The sequence below is a fragment of the Vigna unguiculata genome, chromosome 3 (assembly GCF_037176805.1).
Source record: "Vigna unguiculata cultivar grain cowpea cultivar isolate G323 ecotype 2 chromosome 3, ASM3717680v1, whole genome shotgun sequence".
Lineage (NCBI taxonomy): Eukaryota > Viridiplantae > Streptophyta > Magnoliopsida > Fabales > Fabaceae > Vigna > Vigna unguiculata.
Genome location: NC_140794.1, coordinates 53,259,859 through 53,270,540, shown reverse-complemented (window position 1 = coordinate 53,270,540; position 10,682 = coordinate 53,259,859). Strand labels below are relative to the sequence as shown.

Here is a 10,682-nt window from a genome sequence, read left to right as displayed (position 1 = left end):
TTTTAGTTCAACACCTATTGTATCATTTAATTGTTAAAAAATGTTAATATATCTCTTAAGAAACAATAATAAATTTTATGATTAAATATTATTGTCAATATTTTTCATAAATAAAGTTGACTGTCTTATTATCAGTTAACCTAACATTTTATTGTAGAAATTAAAAAATATATTAGCATGACATTAAAATCATTTAATTTTATAATATTGAGTCTTTATAAGTATCAATATTGATAAAGGGTTGCGCGGAATTACACTGATACAGAGTCAGAAGATATCTTTAACAACCCTAGATCATTGCCAAACATAATGACCTCACAGTTTGAAAGGTCACACCCAATAATAACCCCTTTAAAGGGAAGAAACCAAGAGAAGAGGTCCATCTAGGGCAGTTATGCATTTTAGTAGGTCCCTTCAACAGTCCTCACTAACATGATTTTAAATTTTCATTTTCTACAAATTTAATATTTAAATAATACATTATGTAAAAACAAATTAAATAATACATTCTCAATTAATTACTTGTGTGAAGTGTGATTCACAATTTAGTTTCAGGTCTCATCCTGGAATCTGAGAATGTCTTTCACTACTGTGTTGTTTTCCTTCTTCTTTTTTTATGAAAAAAAAAAAGTTTTGGTACAAAGTAATTCAAGATGAGTGAATGTAAATTTAAATTGGAATATATTACTATATGAATGAAGGTGAATTACATTAACACATATATTTTAGTAAATTTTATAAGGTTTAAATTAGTTAGCTGTGTTTTGAAGTTTTATGAGAAAATAATTAAAAAATAGCTAATTAACAAGCTTTAAACAAGTTCATAAAAGAAGAAAAAGAAACTTACTTTATATTAACTTTTTTCAATTCAAGATTATGATGTATAGTTTTGGATAAATCTATTAAATTTCACAACCAACTTATACGAGATTAAGATGTATAGTTATATATATATATATATATATATATATATATATATATATATATATATATATATATATATATATATATATTAAATTTAAGGTTTAATTATTCTTTTGATCCTTATTTTCGTTCAAAAATGTTAAATTGATTCTCCAGATTTTTTTTTAGTTTCAATTTGGTAACGATTTATAAAAAAGTTTATACAATTTGGTTCTTTTCGTTACATTTTTTCAAACGAATAAATGATTTTACATCAAAATTAACACTATCATTATGTTAATTATATCAATAAAGTAAATCATCCTTATTAGCAACTTCAATCTTAATAAAAAATCAGCTTATCCATTTCAAAAGATGTAACGGAAGGACCACATTACATCAATTTTTTAAAACTGGAGATCAAATTGAAATTAAAAAAAAAAATCAATTTGATATTTTTGAACAAAAACTACGACAAAAAAATAATTAAACCTAAATTTAACTACCAACTTATAAATAGTATTACTTCTAGGTATAACATTTATACCATAAATTATTGATAAGTTTCTATAACCTTTTGTAATATATAATTGAACAATAATACCTGACTTTTATTTTTTACTCTCATTCTTTACTTTCTGACTGACTTAATCGTGGATCATTGAGAGTAAAAAAATGAAAGTATAAAATAATTATATCCATCTATTTTTATTTTTAAAGTATAAAAATTAAAATGTATTAAAATTTGAAAGACAAAATCCAAATTTCTGTTTAAATCTAACCATTAAAAACATTTTTAACCTTGATACAATCAAGTTACTTCCTTACCATTAACTTTATATATTCTTCTCTTAGGTTGATCAGACTTTCAAACCAGACTTTGTCTCAAATTTCAAGACTATTTTTCTGATAGGACCATTAATTATTTTGATGAAACATTTACTGTTATTGATATTTATAACTCCTTTCTTTTATCACCCATGTTATCTATGTCTCTGACTACATATGATCCTTATTTGATGTTTTGTTCTGTCTTTGTACACAAACAACAAATGGTGCATAAGAGTAACAATGGTCCTTCCTTCTCTGCTGAGCACATATTTTGAAGTGTTTTGACCTTAGGATATTTTAATTGTGCTCTGAAAACACAGAGGCACAGACTCAGTATATTAACTTATTCTATTGATTCTATTGAATCATACATTTTGCAATGACAAATCATACAAACATGCATAGATGATTACTCTAGTAAGTTTTAACAGTTATTACACTTATCATACTGGTAATTGCATACTACTAATTAGTCATATGTGCAAAATAAGAAAAAAAAAATTCCAATAAATGTAATTGTTTGCATCCATACATAAGTATGCATGATGTGAATACTTTACTATCTCATAGATGATATATTATATTCAGGATATATATACTAAACATAAGTTTTTTAAGCTTGTATTTTATATCTTTGTATTGTATTTCTTCTTTTAGTATTGAAATAATTATCTCATGTTATATTTTCTATACTTAGTTGAGATATCTATATGCTTGTATAAAAAGGAAACGGATGAAACGACATCAAAGATTTATTGTTTGGGAAACAGAGTGCAACAGAGTAGCTAGAGAAAGAGTCTGAATTAGTTACTTTCAAACAATCAAACAATATGTATGAGGGAATCTCAATTATTCTTATCATAAGAATAGAAGGTGAGAATACTAAAAACAAATAAAGAGTAAAACAAAATATATATCAGAATCAATGCATTAACCAAGTAAAAGGCAGTTTTACTAACTGCTAAAGTTAAAAAATTAAGAATTATTTAAAAATTGATAATTGTGAAAGTAAGAAAGAAAATCGAATTTTGTTTTTGAAAAATCAAAAACACGTTACCTGTAGAGGAGGGAGGATTTGACTAGTTGGTGCAAAGCTAAATATTTAATTTGATTTTTGTTTAAATAAAGATTTAAAGAAAGTGTTGGAAAGATCTGATCTGGTAGAAGGTGATGATGTTTTGATGCTTAGTCAATGAAGGTGATTTAATGATACAGTTTGAGAGATGGGTTGGACCAATTTTCTTTACACCCTCAATAGCCTTTTCCCATCTTAGATTAAAGGGTGGAAAACACACTAAAAGATAAGGAACTTCACAACCCACCAAATTAGTCAAATTCATGAGATACCCACTATGTATCATGCCCACACTGTTTCTCATATTTTCAATTTCAATTCATAAAAATCAATCTCATTTTTACTTTCCTTTTCCTTTTCTTGTTTGGTGAGTCTAGCCCCTAGCTTGATAATTCTTCTACCTGTCTTCGCCATTTCCTCTGAATAATTGAGTCCCAGATTCATGTACCCTCCTTAATCACCGTTCGTTTCAAATCAGATTAAAAAACTAACTAAAGCAAAAGCATATCACTAATGGTGGCCCCAACATCAACCGTCCTCGCTTAATCAACGGTCTTGATTGGGTTTATATCACAACAAATTCTCACACACCTGTTCCTGTTCCTACCCTCTGTTTATTCCTTTTTTTATTTTCTCTATCAACGCCACTCAAATTTATCAACATCATGCCATCACACACCAGACACACAATATAAAATCATCCATATATATATAATACCATAAATAATCATTTCATAAACATTATATTATGCAAAAATAAATTCTCTCTCTTTAATCTCTTGTTTTGAGATCTATCCAGTTTTTGGCTTGATTTTTTTTCCTCCATACTCATCAATATTAAGTTATCATGAGTAGAAACTGTTTTAGACCAAATTCCGAAGGGTGAAGATTGGAATTTGAAAAATTAAAAGCAAAGCAAAGAAAAGTCTACACTCAATATATTGATATTCCCATATCGATTTCTCTTTACAATGTATTGATATGCATACTTTATAGATTAAAATATGAGAAATTTATAAATTACTGAGTGTTTAGATGCAATCTTATGTAGATGAGAAAATTTATTCTCATATGTGTCCTGCTAAACTATACGGAATAAATAATTTCATTTTTTTTTCTTATTCTAGGACGTTTGTGATTCAGCATTAATCTGCCTGATTTCTTTTACACCGTAAACTCGAATTTTTTTTTTTACTTTGGTTTACAATTTGGAAACTGAAATATCTCAGATAACATCAGGGAACCCAAAAAATATTCCTCAAATAACAACAACAAAAGACAATTAAAAAAAAAAGAAAGAAGAAGAAGAAAATAGAGAGAGAAAGACGAGAAAGTGGGTTAAAAAAAATAAATAAAGGAAAAGCTGGACATTTACTTCTTGTACAATACAACAAGAAGTCACATACTCAGACCTTCCTCTCTCTTTCTGTCTCTCTCTCCATTGCACCTTCCCTTCTTCTTTTCTCTGTCATTTCTGAGATTCCTTTACTGGTTTTTTCTCTTGTACAGATTTCTAGCTACAACACCCAGATATCAATTTCTGTAATTCTGTTTGTTCTGTGATGTTTATGTGAGTTTTTTTAAGGACAGTAAAACATAAACTCTTCTGGGTGTATTGGCTTCTGCTGCCTTTATTCTTGCAAACTCTTTTCTGGGTTTGATGCAGAAGAAAGCCTTCAATACCCACTAATACAAGCCTTCAAAGAAACTGGTATTTAAAAAAAAACATTTTTTTCTTTTTTGTTAAAAAATTTTTTGCCCCTTTTTTCTGCAATTTTTTTCTACATATTTTCCCCTTTACTTGAGGAAAAGTTTGAGACATGGGCAAGCAAGGGCCTTGCTATCACTGTGGAGTTACGAGTGAGTTCTTGTCTCTCCAATATGAAATCTTTTGTTTGCAGTTTTTCCTGAGAGTTATTGGTTTTTTTGAAATTTGTCTCTTTGAATATGAAGTTTGTCTTGGAACCGATGGCATGGATTGTGATTTTGATAAGAAATTAAGATGCGTGCAAGGGAAAAGTTCTGGCCAATTTAAACAAATGGGATAATTTAGTTTAATGTTCTTTGTTTGGATGTATTAGAATTCAACCATATAAACATTCTTGTTGCCCAGAATATTTGGAAATGAAGTTCTGGAAAATTCAATTATATTAACTTCCTCTGTTGATGTGTTCTGTGTCTCATTCAGTGTGTCTTTGCGTTCCTTGACTATGTCTGAAGTGTGTGCAAATGTAATTCATGCAAATTTAATCTCGGAATGGATTGAATATTACACCGAACCTTTTTCCCAATAAGCAGAACATCTGTTGTTCTAAATGATCTTTATCAGAAGAGTCAACCCAATCTCCACTCATTTGCATTTTATGTGAACAAGAGAAAGTAAGAAAAGGAAAGGAAGATAATTGTGCTTTTGCAAAATGTCCGTAGTAATCTACTCCATTTCTGAAAAAGGATTTTACAGAGTTGTTCGTTGTCACTTTGTCTACCTAGCAATTTCTCATTGTAGGTTAGAATTTTTTTTCTCATTGCATTGTAGTCATCCTTCATGGATCTTACTTCATTGTCTCTGGCTGGGATGAAAATTCAATTGCTACTACGACTGATCATTTCTATATCTTCAAGCTTTCTCAACTATGCTGATAACTTTGATACAACTTATCCTGCAACTTAAGCCTTAGAGATGTTCATTGTTTTTCTGATAAACTTGAAACTGTTGTCTATGTGTTATTGGTTTGCACTTCAAAATTTGAGTGCCAGTGTTTGAGAACAAAACTACTTCATTACGGACAAAGGAAAATTTAATCTAGATTGCCTTAACAGTAATGCCACAAGCACTGAGCGGACAAATGTTAATTGTTTTGGTTCAAATGAAAGCATTGTCTTCCTACCATTCTGCACGTCTTCTTAACTTGAGTTTATCCATATCTGCTGCTTGATGAATGTGAAGTGTAAACTAATCTATAGTTTTTCTTGCAAAAGGATACTGCGTTATCTATAGTTAACCATTCATGCAGAAGTTCTGGATCTTTTTGATAGTAATTAATGAATGCTGTCTCATTGCTTAACGTGTTTGCAAGAATTTTTAGTATATGTTAGCTTTGTTTCAATCACAGATAATTCTATTCCATTCTTGTTTAGAAGATTTTTTAAATTTCATAGATTTTCTAATGAAAAAGACTTCCATTAGGCACACCACTTTGGCGTAATGGGCCACCTGAGAAGCCTGTACTATGCAATGCATGTGGATCTCGATGGAGGACAAAGGGAACACTTGCAAATTATACCCCTTTGCATGCACGGGCAGAAAATGCTGATTATGAGGATCAAAAGGTTTCCAGGGTAAAAAGCATATCATTAAATAAGAACAAAGAAGTGAAATTGGTCAACAGAAAGCAGAACTATGATAATGCTGCATCTGGAGGGTTCGTTCCAGATTATAATCAAGGACACCTAAAGGTTGTGGATGAAGATACAAGCAATAGATCAAGCTCAGGGTCAGCTGTTTCTAATTCGGAGAGCTGTGCTCAATTTGGTGGCACAGATGCTAGTGATTTGACAGGTTGGACTATTACTGTTTGCTGATTTCATTGGAAGATGTTTCTACATAACTGATTATGGCAGCATTGTCCTTTCCATTGAAATAGCATGGGTTTTGATGATTGTCCTGATTTATGCGAACTTAATCAAGACCTGGATAATGTGTGGAATTACAGATTCACTAGCAAGGCCTTATTTTTTCTCCAAGAAAACTAGTTAATATTAATTCTAATTTTACATCATAAATACGGGTGCGCTTTTAAGAATTCAAAAGTGATTGGAAAAAATTCATAATGAAGAACCCATTTTATCTCAACAATTTTGTTGGCAGGCTATACAATTAAACATGAGTTATCAATTATCTTGTATTTGTTTATACCTATATTTCCTTTTCAATGCTTTATAGTAAAATGTCAAGTTTTACAGTACATGACATAACATGTCTGGTTCTTCATTGCTGCTTACTGCTGTTGAAAACAGATTCCTTTGTTTCTTCAATAAAAGCATATAATTCTAAGATAGATAGTATGGTTTATGCAGGTCCTGCTCAGTCAGTGGTCTGGGATGCCATGGTGCCTTCTAAAAAGAGGACATGTTCAGGTCGTCCAAAGCCTTCATCTGTTGAGAAGCTCACGAGAGACCTGTGTACTATTCTTCACGAACAACAGTCTTATTTCTCTGCATCTTCTGAGGAGGATCTTCTTTTGGAAAGTGACACACCAATGGTCTCTGTTGAGATAGGACATGGAAGCATTCTCATCAGGCATCCTAGCTCTATAGCCCGTGATGAAGAGTCTGAGGCCAGCTCTCTTTCAGTTGATAATAAACAGTGCCTAATGAATGAAGCATATTCATTCTCTAGTACGATTCCTTTGTATAGTAGTGACCACAGTGGCATGAACTTCTCATCTTATGGAATTGAAAAGATCAAAAACTCAGCTGGTCAAATCGTGCAACAAGAGAAACTTGAAAGGCATGTTTTCCTCAGCAGTTTACAGTCTTTCATTATTCTTGTCAGTTATGCAGAAACATTGTGCTAGCATAACTTTGGTAATTTTCTTGGAATGGGTATGAGGATGTCAACCTGTTTATACATACATGTGACTTTATGTAAAAATTAGAGATAAGTGTGCAAATTCAATCGGAGAAGTGACAAAATTTACTCTTTTTTATTTTAGGGACAAGTCTCAGCTTGAAAAACAAGTTCCTGGAAATCACAATTCACTGTTGTGCTCAATAGATTTAAATGTGAGTTGCACAAGTTTTTGTTTCAATAGCTTGGTTTTGTATCATTGCTAACAATACTATTGGATCTCTCTCTCTCTCTCTCTCTCAGTAACACACAAGTATAATCTGTTCTCAGGACTTGCAAAACAGCTACCGAGTTTTAGACTTCTTTTGAGAACAGGCCTACTCATTTTCCACAAATAATATGATCATGCTTTTTTGTGTCATGACTACTGTGTTTTTCTTTGTACAAATTTATTTATAACTAAACATTGCTTGCTTTTATGTTTGTTAGGATGTGGTGAACTATGAGGAGTTTATGAGGAACTTGACAAATGAAGAGCAGCAGCAATTACTAAAGTATCTTCCTGTGGTTGATACCTCTAATTTTACTGATAGGTTAGAATCTGTTATCTTGTTTGCACTGAATTTATCAGTATTGATCATATAATGATCTTTTGATGTTTTGCAAGTCCATGTGCTCTTTACTACTCTTCAAGTCCGTCCTTTCAAAGGAGGGAGGGGGATTTGTAATTCTAAACGCACAATTGCTAAAAATGTTCTATATCAAGAGAATTAAAGCATTTAAGTTGAGTTCTCATTTGTTTACAATTTTTTAAGTAACAAATGCCTTAGTTTTTCATTCCCCTTCTACCAAAAAAAAAAGCTCGTGTAGTGAATCAGATATCCAACTGGTTAGGGCATAAGAAGATATCTAGACTAAATACCAAATCAAACATTAGTGACTGATCGTGCTGGTTGTATTTGCAGCCTTAAAAACATGTTCAGTAGCTTCCAATTCAAGGAGAACTTGACTTATTTTCAGCAACTTCTTGGGGAAGGTGTCTTTGACATCTCTTTGTTGGGGACAAAACCTGAAGAATGGAAGACCTTGAAAAGGCTTGTGTTATCTAATATGTCAAAATCAAAATGGGTAGAACACTATAATTTTCTCAAGGTTTGTGCTGATTTATTATTGAGATACTAATGCTTTTTGTGTTTTCTTACAATTCTATGTGATGAATGTGATTTAAAGTGTAAATCCAATCCAATTTAAATTGATTTGGATTGGATCATAGTTTTGTTTTGTATTAATTTTTTAATACGGAAGTGCATATAAATATATCAAATATAAGTCTGAAATTCATCATATACACTAAACACAAGTTTAAATAAATACATCAAAAATGTATATCTAAATTCTAAATATAATTTATAAAATATCAGTCATATCGTTCCTGCACTTTATATCCAAATTCAAGAGAAGAAATTAAGCTTGGTTTTGTGGTAGAATAGGGAGATTTTGTACGTTAGGTATGGAATAATATAAAATTTTCTTTGGCAGAATATTACTTCCAAAAGTATTATCTATAAAATTTTGGTCTAGTTTTCAATTTTGGATCCAATAACCGATCCATAACAGTTAGTTTTTCAATTTTTTTTATTGGATTGGTTTGGTCTAGAAGACTCATTTATATTGCATCCTTCTATGGGTGCAGAAATGTGAAAACAAAGCTGGAAAAACTATTGGTCCGGGATCTACTGCTATGGAATCAAGTAATGTTATAAACACCAAGAGAATGCGTGAGCATGACAGCCAAAATCAAAATTTTGCAGGTTAGATGACAATCCTCTGTCAACAAAGAAAAATAAAAGTATTCACATACCTCCTTTGCAAGATGTTGAATATATGGTGTGCTTTTACGTTGAAACATGATAAGACAACTGTGTTACAGTTATTTTGATTCCTGTTAGAAGCTATAATTAGAACTCAGCTGTTTATGATTTAATTGAATAAGCATTCTTGACACTAAGCAAGTTATTGCAGAAATTTCAGAATTGAAGACAACAATGAGGAGCCCCAAAAGGGTGAACATAAATCCTACACGTGAAGGCAAAGAAGTTGTAGAAGAAGGCTCAAGCTTCAGCCCGAAAAGCCTTTTTTCTTTGCCCCATGGTGTTGGGGGCTTGCACATGTTGGATTCTTTTAACTATGTTGGTGAGAGTTCTGAGGATCTGCTGTTAGATGTGCCTTCTAACAGTTCTTTTCCGCAGGCAGAGCTTCTACTCCCAACTTTAAGCTATGGTGCAAAGGTCTGCACCACTAGTAGCTCACTACACTCAACTGTTACTCATCATCCTTAATAGGCTCCAAATATTTGCATCTGAAACACCAAAATTCCCGTACAAGAGTTATGATGGTTGTGTTTTTGTTTCCTTGCAACCTTGAGCTTGGATTGCCAAAGGATGGAAGTTGAATGGGCTTTTTTTCATTGTATAGGTTGGTTATAGATTGTAACATATAGTATGAAATGCGGAGTGATCATCTCCGGAGTTTTGTATGCAATTGTAGTTTATGTTTTCTTAATGATTTTCACAACCTTTTTTATCTGAGTAGGTTGAAATCTCAACTCTTCAAACTTCCATCAAAATAATAAACAGTATATATGCATGAGACAACTTTATGGATGGATCAGATGAGAAAGAACTGCATAATTACTGTCTTTAGTATTTTCAAAGAACCACGTCACGTTGGAATAGATCATCATTAATAGCAACGATAATCTTGTAACTATTTCTTTTAGTGGTTTTGGTCTCTTTCTACTCTTTTCATGGGATTAGAAATCAAGCAATATAATTTTCTCGCATGTTTCTTTGTTAGTGTCTAAGATGTGTAGACATTTTGCTATTAGCAAAGACTAAAAGGGTGTGTTTATTTACTAAAATGAACTCTAATTGATATTTTGTTGTTGAATCCATATTGTGGGTTCAAATGGTTGAAGAACTAATGTTGGTGCTGATGAGTCTGAAACATTTGTCACACTATGAACGAGGAATAGTCATTGGCGTCCTGCATTTTCACTTACCGATTACTTCGCAATAAGTATCGGAAATTGTTGGTATTCTGGATTTTTGGCTCAAAAAACCTTGACACACGCTTTAGTTTCATGAGTAGCATAGTGGAACAGGTACACCAATATTACAATGTTATGTATATTACACATCACCAAATAATAGTTGGTCATTACAGTGGATTATATAACCAAGGACCATTCCCAGCAGTGAAAAGATTTTCTAGGAGGTGGTTATCATAAGAGTAGTTTATGTG

The 10,682-nt window shown here is 31.6% G+C and overlaps 1 protein-coding gene across 3 annotated transcripts; it reads left to right on the top strand.

Moving 5' to 3' along the window:
* The first annotated feature begins 4,181 nt into the window (after nucleotides 1-4,181).
* On the top strand, nucleotides 4,182-9,962 carry GATA26 (GATA transcription factor 26). Of its 3 annotated transcripts, none has more exons than XM_028063712.2 (8): nucleotides 4,182-4,669; nucleotides 5,997-6,368; nucleotides 6,887-7,319; nucleotides 7,525-7,594; nucleotides 7,869-7,972; nucleotides 8,345-8,531; nucleotides 9,073-9,190; nucleotides 9,411-9,962. In XM_028063712.2, exons 1-8 carry the CDS (start codon nucleotides 4,630-4,632, stop codon nucleotides 9,716-9,718), a joined length of 1,632 nt encoding a protein of 543 aa, XP_027919513.1. In that variant the 5' UTR covers nucleotides 4,182-4,629; the 3' UTR covers nucleotides 9,719-9,962. The 3 variants fall into 3 exon arrangements, with proteins under 3 accessions (XP_027919513.1, XP_027919512.1, XP_085527555.1); XM_028063711.2 differs by having other exon boundaries at nucleotides 4,183-4,669; nucleotides 9,402-9,962; XM_085671429.1 differs by lacking the exon at nucleotides 4,182-4,669 and adding an exon at nucleotides 4,694-5,311.
* The last annotated feature ends 720 nt before the right edge of the window (nucleotides 9,963-10,682 follow it).

Bases quoted from the DNA above. Each gene is read 5' to 3' on its own strand.
- GATA26 (XM_085671429.1), top strand. From the start codon at position 5,227: ATGTCCGTAGTAATCTACTCCATTTCTGAAAAAGGATTTTACAGAGTT. The intron at 7,320-7,524 runs GCATGTTTTCCT...TTTTTATTTTAG, and splicing joins CAACAAGAGAAACTTGAAAG to GGACAAGTCTCAGCTTGAAA. The intron at 9,191-9,410 runs GTTAGATGACAA...CAGAAATTTCAG, and splicing joins CCAAAATCAAAATTTTGCAG to AATTGAAGACAACAATGAGG.